Here is an 18238-nt window from a genome sequence, read left to right on the forward strand (position 1 = left end):
ATTCAGTGCTGCTCATTGAAGCACTTCATGACTGTGTGTGTGTATGTATGTGTGTGTGTGTGTGTGTGTGTGTGTGTGTGTGTGTGTGTTTGAGTGTGAATGATATATGATTGAATATCATTTTAAATGTGTTGTCCTGTATTTGTGTGTCTTTACTCAGCTTCATGATTAATTATAATCTTCCTATTGTTTGAATCATAATTCTCCATAGGGATAGGGGTGTTCCAGACTCCCCTATCCTTAATATACAAATGTCTTCTAGGAATACAAGGTGTCTCATCAGACCCACTCATAACAGGACACTCTGAGCACAACCTTGTTTTCCTTGGTTGTTATCTCACTCACTGCCTCATCCACTCAAACACAGTCAGCCCATCTGAGCGGATGGGAAGCAGCTGGAGTCAGATGAACACATGCAGGTGAGAGCTGGAGGAGCTTTTCTTAGTTCTTGTGGAAATACTCAAGATCAACTTTCTTTTTTCTCCACAAAACAAGTTTTTTGTTATTTCATTTAAATTTTCCCTGCTGCCTTTATGGAACAAGACATCGTCTCCCTCCCAGAACCAGAAGATGGCTGCAACAGAGAACTCCAACAACTCTGTGTCTTATGAGTATGAATACTATTATGATTACCTCGACCCTGTGATTGTGGATGAGAGCAAGCTGAAATACAACAAATGTAAGTTTTCATGTTTTATAATTTGCATTTCTCTTCTTGTGCAGCAGGAATGTAACTGTAATTGTCCACTTCCCTTTCAGACTCGATTGTGATCATTTTTTGGGTATTTCTGGCGGCTTTCGTGGGACTCCTCTTTCTCTGTTTGAATCTAATGTCTAGCACTGGAAACATACAAATGTAAGTGTGGTGCATCGACTTTCATCATCATATCAAATGTTAAAAAGTAAAGTTAAAACATATGCATACTGTATTATAAAATCTGAGGAATAGAGCCACACATCTTGACTTTTAAACATTTCCTTCTGCAGGAGTCACAGATCCAGAGTGAATAGAAGCCGCAGAATATCATCCGCATGAGCTGAATCTGAATGAAGCCATATTTATGGATATGAGCTAAAATCTTAGAAATTTAGGTTTATGAACATAATTTCACAATGATGATGTTATAATGCAGCTGTAGAGATTGATGTCATGAACATTTCAGATTAAAGGGTTTGCAACTGCAAGAAAACTGTCAATTTTTTAGAATACCCTGAATATCTATAAATTGCAAGGTACACTTTACCACTTAATAAAGAACTATAATCCTGTGCCCTAAGCAGCAGCCTGTGTTCATGACTCATGTGATCCCTTTATTTTAATAGGACAATAAGAGCTATTCATTGTAATCAGCTTCACTATCTCCTTCTTTAATGTCCTCAACAACCTTTATGTACAGATAATAAACAATAGGTAACACAAGGACAATTTGTTAAAAACACATGTTTATGACATTTGTAAATCCTATTTCTTTACAGTAACAAAAAAAGGAAGAGTACACACATTATTTGAATTAGCCGTATTTAAAAGAACGCAGTTGTGTTTATCTCCTCCAGCTGATGATGTCTTCACAGATGGCTCTGACGGCTGGTTGTGCTTCTTTGGATTCTTTCCCTCTCTGACACTTGGTCACCAAACTGACATGAGACAGGAAGAGCTCGGCTGAAGAGGCTCCGCTCCACAGCTCATGAATGTACAACGACAACAGATGCAGCCCTGCGTCTGGAGAGGAGAAGACAAGAGGCTTCATTTAGTTACCTGACAATAATTATACAGGAGTGAATATGCTGAGGGAGACGACAGTGTTATTATGAGTGTGTCATTATTGTGACAGAGAAAAGGTGAATATATATATATATTTGTTATAGTTTGCATGAGTTAAATGGTTTAATAATCCAAAAACATGAAACAAGTCTTTATATTGTTACCATGATTCTCACATGAATTGGTCAAATCAAGTTTCTCCTCCATTCCTGATTCTTAGGCTTCTTCTACAGCTTTTGATGTGTCTTCATGATGTGTTCTTTGGCTTTTTCAATGATGCTTAATATTACAAATGTGATACACATGGCGCTTAATAATTTAGCTAATTTGTAGAAATTTGACCAAGCAAAGTAGACTGATCTGAAAAATGTGTATTCTTTGCAACTTGTATTGTCGTTCCCATTAAATACCAGGTTTTTAACCAGTTTCACAGTCCACTGCTTAATTTGACAAAGTAAATAATAGCCAGCGTTCTGTAGCAGCGGTGTTTGGGACTCGGAAGTGATGTTTTCGATCACAACAACAACAGCTTCACGACAACTGATGTTCCTGTTTGGTTCTGTGTACCGAGTCAAGCTGAACTTAAATAAACCAGTGAACAGCTCTTTGTGCAGCAGCTGTGGTGCAGCTTAAGGGTTTTGTTGGTCCTAACCCGCCGCAGCTGAATTACTGCTGGACACTTTAACTGTCTGAGGAAGAAAGCTGTAACCAGCCTCACCACAGTCCAAGCAAACAGCCCGTTCCAAACAGACGTGTTTAGAAAAGGCATTTCACTTGTTTAGTAGATCCAAGTATAGCCCGACCTTCTCCTCAATTTCACCAAAAGTAACGCCCCCCTCAAGTTGAATTTTCAACCCTGCTTTGTTAAAAAGTTGGGCAATCCTGCTCGGTCCATCTCTGTGACCCCGAATGTCAACACAACAAAGATATTTTAGTTATATGCAGTGGAAGTAATTTGGTAAACTGGTATAGTATTGTTTGGCAGCCTCTTACCACATCTAGCCGAATCCTGAGTGGCCTCTGGCCGGCAGGCAGAGACGACTGCCTGATGCAGATCTGGAAGGTGGCCCTGGGCCTCCAGTAAGCAAATCATAATGTTGGTAAATCGCTGGAAGGTTTCCACTCTTGCCAAAACACTGGAGTCACAATGAGCTTCAAAGGCCCGGTGGTAGAGTCGCAGCAGGTCAGCTTTCAAACCGGGATCGAGCAGCATGACATCCGAAATCTCCCTGTGTTTTATCACAGCCGTTTCAACCCAGTGCAGGAAGCTCTTTGTTCTGTTCTCATCATACGTGGCCTCCACCAAGCACCTCAGGGACCACTTGGTGAGCAGGTGTGCAGCATCCCTGGCCAGCTGACTGGGATCCAGTTTGTCTCCTGGCTGAACCTGCTGCGGCTCAGAGGGAGGAAACACGGGCTCCCAGTGAAGGAGGATACTGCTGAGGCTGAGTCTACAAGCTGTCAGGGGACTCTCTCCTGGATTCTCAGTTTCAGCGTCTTCGGCCGGGGTCTCCTTCTGTGTGCGGGCCTGGGAAAAGGAGCCTTTACCCCTGGCCTTATCTCTCCCCATCCCTGAAGAGGAAGATTAACAAAAGTTAGATTATTTCATCAAAGACACGTGGAATGATTTAGATACTGTGACACAGGACAAAGCTCTTGATTCGCCAGATTGTATGGAAAAAGTTTTACAAGTAATGACAACACATAACAGCGTGATACTTTTGAAGCCTCATTTCTATTTGTTCTCTCTGGGGTTAGCGAGGGAGCAGAAGCCCTGGAGCACTGAATGCTGGGTTGCTGCAGGTTCCGACATATTAAATTAAAAACCTTTAAGGATATAATTAATTAAATTTAAGACGCATATCAAGTACGACAAATATGAAAGAATATCGGAGTCCCAGGATTACTCAGTGTTTCCTGTAATTGAAGATAAGGTGACGTATCCTAATAGAGAATAGGCAATTTCTTTCCCATGGACTTTACTGTCTTTTCTCAACAATGTTTGAAATATTATTCAGACCTGTGTGCTCATAGGTTCTGATTCAGATGATAAAATTTGACTTTTTAAAGACCCTGGACCAGAGATGGTGTTGTTGCAGTATGATCTTGAGGAGGGCAAACCTTAATAACATGGGCTTGGCTTTATTACAGGCCATAATATATTAATCATTTTGGGAATTAATGTCAGCTTTTTGGTAATCATTGATTTTCCATTCAGTGTTTACAGTATTTTGTCCATCCCTGACATGGAAAGACAACAGTGACGGCTTCTGGGTTTGAACCACTCACCCAGCAAGGCCTTCACTTTGTGCTTTTCAGACAGGACTTGTATTTGGGCAGAGAGTTCCTTGTTGCCGGACAGCGAGGCCCAGCAGAGGAGCAGGGTCAGAACCTCGGCACAGGAGAGAGGCTGCGGGAGCATGGACAGTCGCTCGGCCTCTTTGTTGACATTGTGAGCCGTCCCTCGATGCTTCAGTATGGAGCACAGGGTCTCCAGATACATGCTGAGCTCGGCAGCCTTCAGACCCGCCAACCTGACAGGAGGAGGTCAAACAAACATTCTCATCCTCGACCAACGTCTGATAACAACTGCCTGATAATGAAACTTAAATGACGTTTATGGTACTGTTAAATGTCCCTGACAGTTTTGGAGGCTTTACCTGAGGTGTCTGCTGACAGCCAACGTCGCACACAGGAATTCAGAGATGAAGGGTAGAGGGAGACACTTCACTGAGCTCGGAGGTTTCTCCTCTGCAGACACGGAGGTTTCAGCTGCATCCACCCGCTTCTCCTTCTGCCCCAGGTTTGTAAACCACAGCACGTGGAGCAGATCTACGACGGCACTGAGCAGACGCAGGTCTCGATTCCTGAGGGGAACGATAATAACAGAGTGATGCAGAGAATATGAAGAGATTATGGTAATATTACGACTGATAATGTCCAAATAGAAGACGGGGCCTTACCTTTTTTCAACCAACTGTGTCATCCAGGTCAGGAGTCCACAGCTTTTGGTGAGGTTATAAGCTGCTTTGTTCACACGGGCGGCCTGGCACAGCACCCTGATAACCTGGGCCTAATGGAGAGATTCATGCAAAACAACACTTATTTAATTGTTTTCCTTATGATGTGTAATTCAGAGCGTCAAGCACCTTCTCATTAGATTTCTTGCTTGATTTCCCAATATTTTCTTCTTCTTTTCATGCCTTTCTTCGGAGTTTACAACTTTATTATCTTTCCCTATTTAATTATCAGTGTGTTGGATCATTGTGAGTCCTGCAGTGCGTACCTGTGACTGATCATCACACAGGGGACTGCTGCTGAAGCCTAAAATGCTCCTGAAGATGCCTTGTTGCTCGCACAGTTCGTAGCAGTTCCCATCACTTATCCCTTCCTCCAGCACGCTCAGGATCCACTCGCGTTCCATCTTGTGCTGGGGGACAAAAAAAAAACAAGACGGAAATCTAACACCCCTTCACAGAATCAGATAAGATCAGTCTGAGCTGAGCAAACAAACCGATGAAGGTTGAAAGTTGTTGATGCACTGAGGGTTTGTTTTCACAGTCCTTCATTTGTTCTGGGTCAAATTCATCCATCCTGATGCTAAGGCCATAGTGCTGCATTTCTTGTTGTGGCTTTGGAGTGTAGCAGTTTCTGTATCTGGGAGTTGTCATGCTGCCTGGTGACAACCCGAGCTACAATGAACTGAAACTGGTAGTCTTTTAGTAGGAATACTAATACTTTAGTATTGAGCTGGTTTACCTTTGTTACTTTTTACTTTGGTTTTCCTTGATCCTGTTTTGTGAAGAATCATAAAGAATTTCTTCTGAATCTTTTATTCTTACACTCCTCATTCCCTGGACTTCACAGAACAATAATAAGAATAAATGTTATTTTGGCAGTTTCCTTCATTACCTCTAAGTCACAACCATAGAATAGCTTGAAGAACTCTGGGACTCTTCTGAAGTCCAAACTCTGATGGGACAGGAGGAATCGGTTTAAAACCATGTACATGTGGTCCTCTGGGAAAACAGAAACAACAAGGGCAAGTCAGCAGTGGTAGGATATTTAAAAAAACATTCTTAAACATCAGGAGTCAAATGACACAGAGACAAGCTCAAGTTCTCATGGATACACACCAGGTTTTAGCATCTGCTGAGCTCCTTTAGCGACGTATGTGGTCATGACGAAGGGAAGTCTTTGATTTGGATTACGAATCCCGTTCTTCACCGTGTCCATCAGGTACAGAAGCTGTTTGACCAAAAACCAACCACATCAACGATTCTGGAGGCAATTTCTCTCATACAGACCTCATTTCAGACTTCGTATTAAAACATCTGTCCTGAGAGAGGTGTGAATTCACCAAATACACATTGAGGATACATTCACTGCAACACTTCTGTCTGTCCTGAGAGAGGGATCCCACACATCTGGGTACGTTTTTTACCTCGGTTGTAAGGGTTTATTTTCTTCAAATGAGTATGCTCTGCTCTCTACTCTCTCTCCTTCTCACACAAACACACAGACACCGACCCAGGTTCTTGGCTAACAAATGACGTATATGTGTATTTGCATGTAAAGCAGAGAAATCAGATCCGATCACAAGATTCTAATATCAGGCGTGGACACACGTACTTTGTGCTGTCCACTTGTTTTTGAATCTCTCAGGACAGATGTTGATACCAGTTGTGAACGGGGTCTTATTCACACCCCACCTCCCTGTGACCTTACCTGTCCCTTCTCCCTGAACCGAGCGCCCTCCAGGTGTTGGTAGAAGCAGCTCAGCACGTGGTACGCTGCTGCCCTCACCTTCGGGTCGTAGCTACTCAGACACATTACTGTAAATCCCAGAGCGTGGCTGGACACAAACTTGAGGCAGTCAACCACACATTCTGTCAGAGAGAAGATAAAGAATACAACACATGTAAACCTTTATGAGCTACACTGATGATGATGTGGAGTAATGCACAACAGAGGTAAAATATCCTCACCTGGCTGAAGTATGGTACTGAAGAGAGGCAGAAGAAAACAGGGATCATACACGTTCCCAAGGTCCTTCACTGTGTTATTGTTGGTCAGCAGCTCACTGCCTTCCTATAAGGGAGGAAAAACAAGCATTTGATCAAATCATCCCAATAACAAAAACACTGTCTCACTTACTACTAATGGTATCTTGCCAAACAGAAAAACTACATTTGAAAACATGTCGATAATTTGGTATCTCAAATACAGTAAGCGTATCCTACAAATATGGTGAGGGAAAGTAAATATGAAATCAGATATCAACCTGTAGGATGAGTCTTCGCCGCTGGGGAAATTGGGCGATAGTCTGGAGCATCCCTTCAGGTTTCAGCAGAGCCAGCAGGTCGTCGGAGCTCGCCTGCTTCCACAGAGACGCTCCCAGACTCGTCCTGGTCTTGTGATGCTCCACAGCTGCTGAGCCCCACAGGAAGGATCTGCAGACGAAAACTCAGGGTGAATGTTTGCATTAAACAAGCGCACTTGTTGAGGGTGTGCAGCTTATAGACTGTATAAAAAGATCAATGGCACAACAGCTCCTCAAGTCAAATGATTTGATCGACCCCTGGTGGCTGGCTGCAGTATAGGTCATAATCCCAACGTTCTCCATGTTAGCAGATGGAGCGTGAACCAAAAAGTACACAGGAAATATTGTATATAAAGAAAGTTTCTGTCATTTTAGATTATTTTTGTCCGCTGATGTTTTTGCAAGTGTTCATTTTCCCGTTAAGTTTGGTTTTTATTCGTTATTTTGATGCAAAACGCGGTGAAATGTCATAATCGACTAGTGATTGGTCAAACTAATGTATTGGGAAGACCTCGATACCACAGCTGTTTTGGTGAAACATTAAAAATAATGAATGTGACTTACTGAAACTTCAGCAGACTGACTTGGTTTCTTTCGTATTCCTGAAGAAGCAGTAGCAGCTTCTGATCTGCACCAACAAAACAAAATGTGAGAAACAACAACAAACACAACGACAGTGAAAGTCTTTAGATTTCCTGTTTTACCTGAAGTATTCAGCGTGGCTCCATATGCTCCCAGTAATAAAACAAAGTGACTGATGTTACAGACTGTTGGGCATTTCCTCACCAGACAGAGAAGAAGAGACACCAACGCTTCTGAAATTACAACAAAATGAACATGTGTATATCAGCGGTTGAGGAATAGAGCTTCATGTTTGTAACTTAGTCTATCTTAATTTAAGCTACCTTTGGCTTGACCTCTGCTGGGCTCTTCATCCGAGTCCAGCATGGTGGGCAGGAAGAGAGAATGGCTGCTGGTCATCATGTGAAGGGTCGACAAAGGAATCAGATCCTTCTGGACTTCACTGTCGCCATACATCACTTTCAACAGGCTGCTCAAAGTGTCCAGGAAGTGATGATCTCTGTACCGATATCTGGGGAGGAAGAATATCTCCGATAAACTTTTGAGCCGTTTGGACAAAAAAGCGAAAACAGATTCCGACAGAAAATCTTACTTCAGTCCATTCTTGACAAAACTGTTCCATTCAGCTGCAGTGATGTCATCGGCTGAAGTCTGCGTGAAGAAGACTCATTAAGGAAATGAATGAAATGAAGCCAGAAAACAAAGAGCATGTGCGAGGAGAGTTCACCCACTAGGAGTCTCTGCAGCCGCTCCAGGACGCTCTGCTCCTGCTCTGACGGAGAAGCAGCCTGATCTTTACAGTGACTATAAGAGCCGGTGAGACACTTGACGGCAGCAGTTGTGACAGACTTCCTCCAGGTTTCTAGTTCTTCTGGGAAATCGGCCAGTTTCTCGGTGATAACGTCGACAAGCTGCCATCTGGGAGAGAAAACAGTTAATAACTCGTGACAGTGATAATTGACTTTATATTAAGAGCTAATTATTACCTTTCAAAACTGTCCACTTTCTGAAGAGCCTTGGGAAGGTCCCTGATCAAATCCCCGATGTCCTGGGTGTTTGCAGAGAGTTTGATCAAACTGGCGAGAGCTTCAACAAACTTGGCTCCAGAATCTTCTGTCAGGTTTCCCAGAATGCACTGGGTCAACTTGGGGAGCAGTTCTTTCTTTAGGGAATTTAAAACTTCTTTTTGCACTATAAAAACACATAATGGACATATTTTAATTAATGTACAAGAGAAAAATGACTAAACCCTGTTGCTTTATGCTTAAAGACAATGGAGAACTTGATTTAGTACAAACCATCTTTGGGTCTGGCCGGGTCCTCCCTACTTGCCACCTGTAAGTAGGTACTGATCAGTGGAAGGAATGTTTCTGTCTGGTTCGAGAGCTGCTTCATGTTTGCAGGCTCTAAGCACCACACCTCAAAGCAGAGGCGGTGGGTGGAGGAGTTCTGCAGCAGCAGAGCGCTGATGGCCTGAGTGTCTGAGGCCGGCTGCTGGAGACAGTGCAGCAGCACGTCAGTGTGGATGAGTCGGGCACTGCCGGGCTCGCTGGACACAGCCTGATGCAGGAACTCTTCCAGCGCAGGACTGGAGCAGGACAGCAGCAGCGTGCTCAGGCCGTGCAGGTGCGCCTGTGTCAGAAAGATGCTGTGGTCCTGGGTGGGGTTGGATTTACTCTCTGTGAGGATCTGCAGTGCTGCATGACCGTAGACATTCAGCTTGGCTGGAGTGCCCTTGCTGCCGGGAGAGATGAGGCTCTCCTGAGGGAGGAGCAGCAACTTGTACACCACCTCCCTCAGATTACAGGGGTCCATGTAGCTGTGCAGAGACAGGAGGGCATGAAAACATCGGGACTGTTTCTTGGCAGCCTGAGAGCCCTTCTCAGTTAACTCCTTGAGAACAGATCTCTCTACCGCCTCCATGTAGCTGTGTAGGAGCTCCAGTTGACTCAAGTCACGAAGAACTGGGGCGCTGGTCTTCAGCAGGGCCAGAGTGTTATCAGTCAGATGAGCACACAGATGCTTCAGTCGGACAGGGTTCAGAGTGTTTGGAGGCAAAGCAGAAGACTCCAGAGCCAGAAACCACTGCTCCAAACACGGGTGCTTGAAGATCGAGCCAAAAGCCGAAACAAGCATCTAAAAAGGAGAGGAGGCCATATTAGATATACTTAATCTATAAATAGAAATGAATGTAATGATATTGGTCATGGTGTCAGCAGAACTGATTTCACATAAAGTCAAGAACAAAAGCTGAACTTTGTCTAACCTGCTCTTTATTGGCTTCTACTGCGGGCGACTGGTTGAGTTCCAGGAAAAGCTCTGATCCCTCTTGGAGGTTCTCCGCTGCTGCTGGCTCTGCTTCCATGTTCTCCTCAAAGCCTTGGAGCTTCATCACCAAACCCTGGAGTTGTCCCATCAAGGTCGTCAAAAGGGCAGCGCCCGTGTCTTTGGAGAACTGCGCCGAAGAAACACAATGTGCTGTGGATATTTTTAAACTTGGAAATGCATTGAAAAGCGACCTCGTCTTGTGCTCTCTCTTACCGTGCCAAAGTTTTCCACTGTTGATTTGATGTAGAGTAGGATCTGCTTGATTGCTACTTGGAACTCATCCATCGACATGAGGGCTAGAGTTTCTTCCACGTTCTTCCTGAAGGTTTCTTCAAGCAGAGAGCTCGGTCCCTGGCTATACGCAGCTTTCATCAGTGCAGTGTATGAACTGGAAGTGGGCGATTCCTCTGAAAGGCCTTCCGAAGACTTGAACTGCAAAACAAGAGAGAAATATTATTTTTCCACTAGAATAAATGACTTCCCTCCTTCAGTTAAACTGTTTTGGTGTTACTATAAACTGACCAGGTCCTCCTGGCTCTGCTGTGGCAGCCACTTGGAGTAATACTGATGAAGGTGTATGACGGCACGATGAGGAGAAGCCGACGGGTTGGAGGCTACGAGCTCTTTGTCATACTGCAGCAGAGCCAGGCAGAGGGGCAGCGGCTCTCTCTGACAGTGCAGCACGTCGGTGAGCACAGCGGACAGGTACTCATGCACAACACCTGAGGAAAGAAAGGATGTAAAAGAAAATGAAGGTGTGCATTAACACAAAACCCATCTTTTACCATTTCTGCTCCAAAACAAGTTGCTCTACTTTCCCCCTTTCAATTTACAGCCGTTTGTCCAAATCGATGGTTTACCTTTGTTTTCTGGCAGTTTGTTCCGTGCCTCAAGGGCAGCAGGTACCACCACACTGAAGGGGAAGGTTTGAATAATGAGGTCTTCACTCAGACATGGACCAAACTCCTCCATCTCACCGTCATTTCCCTCCATAATGACATCAAGCATGTCCAAGACATCTACAAAACATGTATACATAACATCAAACACGTTCCAGAAACTAAGCTTATTGTTATATTGAGGAAAATCAGCTTTGATTAGAGTTCATGTTTAAATGCTCACCATCGATGTGAGAGATGGGGATACTGGCAGCGTCGCCCTCCTGGTTACTCAGGTTAGCCTGCAGGTAAGCTGCCTCCTGCACCAGACTGGCAACCTTATCTGTGTAAGTATAGGAGCTGCACACAAGTTTCACCAGCACCTAGAGAAAGAGACCAGTAGTTTAGGATCAATCTTAACTACGGTGTTATGATTCAACATTTCATATTTAGTTGATTTAAACGAACTCACCCTCTCCAGGAACAGGATGACAGTCTCTTGGTGCTTTGGCTCGACTCTCGTCAGCTGATCGAGCCAGAGATTGAGCTCAGTCCAGTTGTACTCGAACACGCCACTGTCCTTCAGCACCTGAATACGAGGCAGGAAATACAGAACAGCTGTTCATGATCCCTGAAGCTGTGTTTCAGCAATACTGTCAGTAAGAGTCTGGCAAAGTCAATTGTGAAACATGGACAGTTAAATATTAACAGAGATAAAATGTCCTAAGCTGCTCTCCCTTTATCACCCTTATAAATATGCAGTTTCACAGCAGTTTTATTTTGCTTCAGGACAAAGTTATTTTCTTAAATGTAGGGACTGAACTATCTTCCAAAATAGGTTAGGAATCGTTAACATCTCTAGAAACGATGCTTTGACGTCAGATGAAATTATTAATACCTCAAACTGTGGTTATGCATATAAAAGTGTATTTTAGTTCTTGCTTTCTTTAATTTTGAGGTAAATTCCACTCTAAATTGGGGTTAATATTAATAATCAAGTCAGTGTTGAAACTTGAAATTAAAAGTTAAATATGTCAACTTTTTTGCAAACTGAGAGCAAATGCCAAGACGAAGAGGAAATGTTTCTCACTTTGAGAACCAGCATGCGTGTGGAGGTCTTCAGGTGGGCGCTGCTGCTGCTGACAAACATCTGGAGAAGCAGGTACAGCACCGACTTCTCTGCAGACGGAGATTCAGTATCTGCAGTATCCTGGAAAAACAACAACATGCAAATCACATTATAAACAACACTGATTACAAAGCAAATCTCCTAAACAACAATAAATTTTATAAAATGACTTCACCTGTATCCGGAACCAGGAGAACTTGCTTGCAGGGAGATCCAGGGCCAACTGCAGAATCTGATACTGCAGCACTGGAGGGACTTCTTGTCTCATTCCTTTCTCTGACACGATGCCTAGAGGGGTAAAGACAATAATTTAGATTTGATCGCTAAAGATCATGAAAATATCTAAAGTTTCATCCTCTCAAAACTATAATGTCACCTTTAAAGAGCTTGCTGAAGTCAAATTTGCACTGGTTGACCAGATGGGGCACCACTCTCTGGTAAAGACAAATGACCTGAAGGATCAGAGCCTTGAGCATGATGACCTCAGCTGTCTCTGCGACTGCAACATAAAATACACAAGTCTGTCAAACTCCCTTGTTTAATGAGACTCATGGCAATAAACAATATTCATGCACTGATCATGTTATTTACCAGGTTCCTCCTTTTTATTATCCGTCTTTTCAGAGCTCCCCTCTGTTTTGGTCTTTTTGTCTTCGCCCTCCGTCTTTTCCTTCTTGCTGAGCGACTGCCACTTTGCAACGATGCTCGTCATATCAGGCAAAATCTGGAGCAGGGAACAAAAAGTACAGACAGTGAGTTGTTGAATGAGGCATCATTACCATTTGTTGTGTGTTTAATGGCGCCACTTTCCCCCGAGCTTACCTTGCTGAGTGTCTCCCTGTACTGCTCCACCAGGTCCACCATCATGTCAGCAGTGTAAACATCCGAGCTGTGCACCTCCAACAGGTACTCGATGTTCTTACTGGCTCTTTTCAAGAAGAAGTTCGTCATGGACAGAGTTGTGAGCTGCACTCCCGTGTTGTTAAACTGTCGGATACAAGAGGGAAACAACGTCCAGGTTACTAAACATTTAAAAAAGTTTTCGTTCCATTGTTGACTGTGCTAAAGGATTCATTTGATGAGGGCTCAGTCACTTACACTGAGGCCCTGTGTGAAGAAGGCCTTGTTGCAGACAGGAGGAAGAGAGACCACCATCATCATGGAGAGGAGGCGAGGGAGAGGGAAGACCTCAGAGCTTTGAAAGACTGCGGAGAGCTCCGGTTGGGCCTGGTAGATCTGACAAGAAAATGAAAAGAGGAGCATTACTGTCTATTTGAAAATGAGCCAACACGGTATTTGCTAACACAGATGTCTCAAGATAAATAATAGAATCACACAGTTGAGCACATTTACCTGCCCGAGGCCCACGAATCTCCATCTACTCAATCGAGCCATAAAGCTACAGCCACACTACATTATTCCAGCTACACATTGGTGGAAGAATAGCAGGTTTCTAGCCTTATTTGTTGACATGCAACAGTAGTTGCATGTTTAACCCCAATTAAACTACATTTAAGTCTGCTAAATCAGTGCAGAGAATACACCAGCTTATTTTCATCAAGACCTAAAAATGATTCTCTGTGAAATCTGTAAAAGAAAGTGAAGAAAGAAATCCTGGGTCGACGCCAAAATGTAAAAGGTTTTGAGAAAATCCATTTAAGTCGTTTGTGTAATCTGACAGACCAAAGTCCTTGGCCTGTGTAAAAATTACCTTTTTCAGGAGCCTGACATTGTCCTGCCAGGCACTTTTGAGACGGGGTGCGTATGAATACTGAGTCTCCTTGAAGTATCTTGCCAGAATATCAGGACTGGCTTTGAGTATGTTCACCACCAGGTCGGCCACCAGTTCATCTTCTGTCGCCTGCTTCAGCCCGACCAGGAACTGAAGTAACACGATGTTACCAGCTCTGGAAAGAAAAAGAAAAAGAAAGTCCAGCATCAACATGAGGAGTTTTCAGAGGAGGATGAGGCAAACTCTACATCCGACAGTTCACTTACCTGCCAGCGGTGCCGAAGCTGGCATCATGAAAGGTGATTCCATGTTTACGAGAGCAACACAGGTCAACGAGGAAACTGTGAGCCAGATCCCGGATGACAGATTTCCCAGCATGCTCGGAGTTCTCCACCACCTTCAACATTTTTTATAAAAATTAGACCCATAAGTAAAAAATTTGACAGAGCCTTCATTTCAATGAACTCAAAACCATAAGCAAACATCTTACTTTGGTATCATCAGTGGTCGCATCAACAATCCCGTTCCACTTATACAGAGAAGCGATGTTCGCCAAAACAGCGGCAGTGAAAAAACGCACTTTCTGTGTTTTACTCAACATCTTGTTCTGTAAAACCTGCAGAATGAGGAACAACAATGAATATAATCATCACATCTGTAACTACTAGAGTTTTAAATGTAAAGATTGTGCTGCTGAACTCTTACTCTGGTCTTCAGTGTGGACAGGATCAGATCCACGAGAGACATCCTGTCCTCCTTCAGACCCGTACTCAGGATCTCTGGCAGGAGCTCTGACACAGCAAATTAGAAAATCATCAGCGCACTGGAGGTTTGTTTGTTTGTGGTGTTGATGACAAATCAATATCTAAATCATAATTACCTTTGAGCTCTAATATCTGTCCAACTGTCACATTATCTCCAGACACCAGAAAGGAGAGAACAAACTGGATGTAAGCCATGCGGACATCAGGTCTTCCCTGGAGATGAACAGAGGAAAGTTTGCGTATGAACACCTCTGGCATGTGTAAGCATAGAAAAATAAAGAAACCGCACAACTGTGATACAAAAACAATGACTGCACCTTCTTGTCCCGTCTCTTTGCCAGTCCGGACAGAGCTTTGCTGATGTGAATGTGACTGAAGACTTCTCTGGCAGCTTCTGGGCCTTGAGACACCAGGGCGGACAGGAGGCCGAGGCAGTGACGGACAAACCTGTGAACAGGGGACAACCAAAAATTAACTGGACAGTAAAATACCTGTAGGCCAAGGGGATATGGGCCCCGGGTGAAATGTGATTGGCCCCTGAAGAGAGCCGTCAAATAATTTAGAAAATATTGTCACTGCTCAAGTCCAAAGAGCTAATAGTAAAAACGGAATGACTTTAACATGCACCTGACTGAATCAGGAATTGTGCATGGATCTTGGACATTTAATTGGTCCCTCAGTGTAAATTGTGGCCCCTCTACAGTTCCTAGATCCGCCCCTGCTGTACGGATGTCTTCAAACCAACCTGTGATTCGCTGAGTGCAGAGATCCCTGCACAAGCTTCATGTGGCTGGAAACTGTCTTTTTCACGATGGCGCTGCCGACCATGTTGAAGTGGGAAAGGTCGCTGGCTGTCCTCAGCAGGATCATCTCCAGACTCTCAAAGATCAGCATCAACTGGACACAACCACAGGATCAGACATTCATTTCTAAACACGCAGGCAGTCTCACACTCAGCAGCACTTCAGTTTACCTCCGCCTCCTCGTGCTTCTCTCCCTCCAGCAGCTTGAATATCTCTGCACACTCCATGGAGATCTTAATGTACCCTTCCACCACATCGTACAGGTCAGAGGACGGCAGCCTCTTGGCGATGGAGATGAACGTCTCCAGTCCTGCAGGAGATGGACACATGGAGGTAGAAACATGCATAAAGGAGGGATGGGGCTCGAACACATTAAAACACCATGTTTACATCCACTCACCCTTCTTAGCAGTGGTAGCTTCCTTCAGCATGGCTTTAAACACAGTCCCGTTAAACTCCGGGACTTTCTCTTTCTTCGCCGGAGGGTTCGACTCCGGAGAGTCTTCACTTTGGCGCTTTAGACCCATTTTTACCAGGTGGGGAAACAATATGAAGGTTTTATATTTTAACTTCACTCATCTGCCTCGAAACTTCTGTCAGAATGACCCACGTTGCGGTGTAAACAGACAGCTGCGCGAGGGAAATGTTGTCCGGGCGGAAACTTGTATCTGCTGAACTTCGGTTCCGCATTCTTTATTGTCTGGCTCCCCTCAGAGAAACCTGTGCTTCCTGCTCCATCAATAAATAAAGATCCTGCAAGTCATTATAATGAAAAACTAAGTTCAATGCACCTTTCTTTTAATATTCATCCTACAATATATATACTTTAACATATCATCAATTACTGATGGTAAGAAAAGATCAAATGATTCTTTCTTCATCCCATTATGAGGACATTTAGTATATAGTCAAAAACACAAATAAATAAGTAAACATGCTAAATAAGAGCAAGGGAGTATAAAATAGAAATATAATGGAAATGATATATACAATTGAAATATAATATAAACAGTGCAATGCATTGCACATTAGCCATTGAATTCCACAGATAGGAGTGAGTATTAGATGGATAATAAATATTGTAAAAAATATCATCAGAGACTCAAATCTTTCCTTTCAAAACGTTCTAATTGGAGGCGCCTCCTGGTGGAGAGACGGCTGCACAGCACCCGGTCCAGTTCATTTTTCTTTTTTATGAAATCAAGGAGTAAATCAGGAAGTCACTCTTTAAGGGAAACTGCAAAGGCCTTACCTGCAAAAAACTAGATTTTTAAAAATAAATAATTTAGATCCCAGTTCCCATCAGCTTTCTTTGGGAAAAGGAGCTAAGTTTGAATCTTTCGTCTGAGGAAACAAAAAACTGACAGATCAGACTTCTCAACTTCTTTTACTGACTTCACCCAGAGGCCGCCAGACCGTGAGCGAAAAAACACAGTGTAATAACTATCACTCTTTCATTCACTCGTTATTAATTTTTGAAATCATTGTATTTCTTTATGGTCTTCACTCTCCAACATGTCTTGTTTGAGTTGCAGTCACATGCAGCATAATCACTTTTTGCCGAGACCATGAAGACATAGCTGTGGCTGAGCTTTGTAGCCTATTTGAAGAGTGTGTGGTTGTGAACCAAAGTGGAGCCTCAGTTATTCTTTCAACATACTTTCACAGACACGGCCTGGACGTATCTCAAAGCTGATGTTTAACTGATAAGAGACCAAAGTTCTGAAATATAAAACCTAATTCTGTCAAGCCGTGGTCGTCCCTGTATTCCAGACTTGCTTTGAGAACGCAATTATATATTTGTTAGATGGTTATGATGAAGGATCAGATGAAGCAGTTCTTGTGGTGACTGCCCTTAAAGCCTCTTATAGTCGGTTTGCATTATTGTGTCCAAATGACACAGAAAGACACACAACTTTGATGATTCAGTGCAGTGGATGTGGTCTCAATCTTCTCCACACACAAAGGAAAAGGCAGCTTAGATTAGAATATGCAGTATGTGTTCCTTAAAAATATAAATTTACTTGACTGAATTTAGTTGTCGTTCAATCACATGGCCACCAGGGGTCCCTTTTGCTTAGGTTGAGAGTTGACTTGCAGGTCGACTCTCACACAACAGATTAAATCCAACAAGAGGCTCAATAAATCAAACACAGATCTGCTCAGCGTCATATTGTAAAACTGTGTAATTATTGCGTGAAGCTTCCAGATTCACTTTGTTGAAATATAATTATTGCCCAGTGAGGTCAGGCCTGCAGGTCGTCTGCTATTGTCTGGGATGTAACTTGTTGGGATCCTGGTGATTTGATTACAGCTCATTGCTGCGTCTGCTATGAAAAAAGCATCAGGCTGTGGTGCAGGAACGGCCAAGCTCTGCTTTAAAGGTATCTTTAGAACAAATGGGACAAATTCAATTTGATTTTAATTGTAAAGCGACAAATCATAATACACATTATCTCAATGTGCTTTAAATAGAAGGTCGAGACAATATGTTTCTTTTTTCTTTTCACATTTATAAAGAATAATAGCAGGACGCATTAAAAAAGAACAAAATAAATACAATTCAAACAAACGGATTCATACAAACAGTGTTGGAAGTTGCAGTGATCACTTGGAAGACCCAGATAAACAGGGCAAAACAGAAAGAGCATAAAGAAGTAAATAAAAACAAGAATAACATTCATCAAGAAAAACCCTGGAACGTTATGAGACTTCATAGTTCAAATAGGGTTCCATGAGTTTGTAGAATTGGTTTGTTTTCATATTCAATGTACATGTAAGGAAGCACGTCTGTAAAATACACAGTTCACTATCTGTGATAGTGACAGGGTAGACAAAATAAAACTTCACTTTAACGTAACAATAGTTTTCAGGATTTAATTACAAAGATCCATGAGTCTTTTCCACGAGATGTGTTTCAATCGGACAGGAACCCAT

General features: G+C 43.1%; 2 protein-coding genes across 2 annotated transcripts; one reads left to right on the forward strand and one right to left on the reverse strand.

Annotated features, from left to right (window-relative positions):
• Window positions 1-301: 301 nt before the first annotated feature.
• On the forward strand, window positions 302-1968 carry LOC128439953 (melanocortin-2 receptor accessory protein). Its single transcript, XM_053422491.1, has 4 exons — window positions 302-419; window positions 544-679; window positions 760-856; window positions 988-1968. Exons 1-4 carry the CDS (start codon window positions 414-416, stop codon window positions 1034-1036), a joined length of 288 nt encoding a protein of 95 aa, XP_053278466.1. The 5' UTR covers window positions 302-413; the 3' UTR covers window positions 1037-1968.
• On the reverse strand, window positions 1427-15932 carry urb1 (URB1 ribosome biogenesis homolog). The gene is made up of 39 exons (XM_053422490.1): window positions 15702-15932; window positions 15472-15611; window positions 15244-15395; window positions 14816-14945; window positions 14615-14711; window positions 14440-14525; window positions 14225-14350; window positions 14001-14131; window positions 13714-13909; window positions 13101-13238; window positions 12825-12989; window positions 12594-12726; window positions 12379-12501; window positions 12178-12290; window positions 11964-12083; window positions 11346-11462; window positions 11118-11256; window positions 10856-11014; window positions 10518-10717; window positions 10209-10427; window positions 9934-10122; window positions 8966-9803; window positions 8654-8858; window positions 8399-8585; window positions 8260-8318; window positions 7991-8178; window positions 7790-7900; window positions 7650-7713; window positions 7047-7215; window positions 6751-6853; window positions 6491-6651; window positions 5899-6010; window positions 5675-5781; window positions 5049-5192; window positions 4726-4835; window positions 4423-4629; window positions 4052-4296; window positions 2756-3334; window positions 1427-1720 (listed from the first exon to the last, which is right to left on the reverse strand). Exons 1-39 carry the CDS (start codon window positions 15826-15828, stop codon window positions 1542-1544), a joined length of 6768 nt encoding a protein of 2255 aa, XP_053278465.1. The 5' UTR covers window positions 15829-15932; the 3' UTR covers window positions 1427-1541.
• Between the last annotated feature and the right edge of the window lie 2306 nt (window positions 15933-18238).

The sequence above is a fragment of the Pleuronectes platessa genome, chromosome 5 (assembly GCF_947347685.1).
Source record: "Pleuronectes platessa chromosome 5, fPlePla1.1, whole genome shotgun sequence".
Lineage (NCBI taxonomy): Eukaryota > Metazoa > Chordata > Actinopteri > Pleuronectiformes > Pleuronectidae > Pleuronectes > Pleuronectes platessa.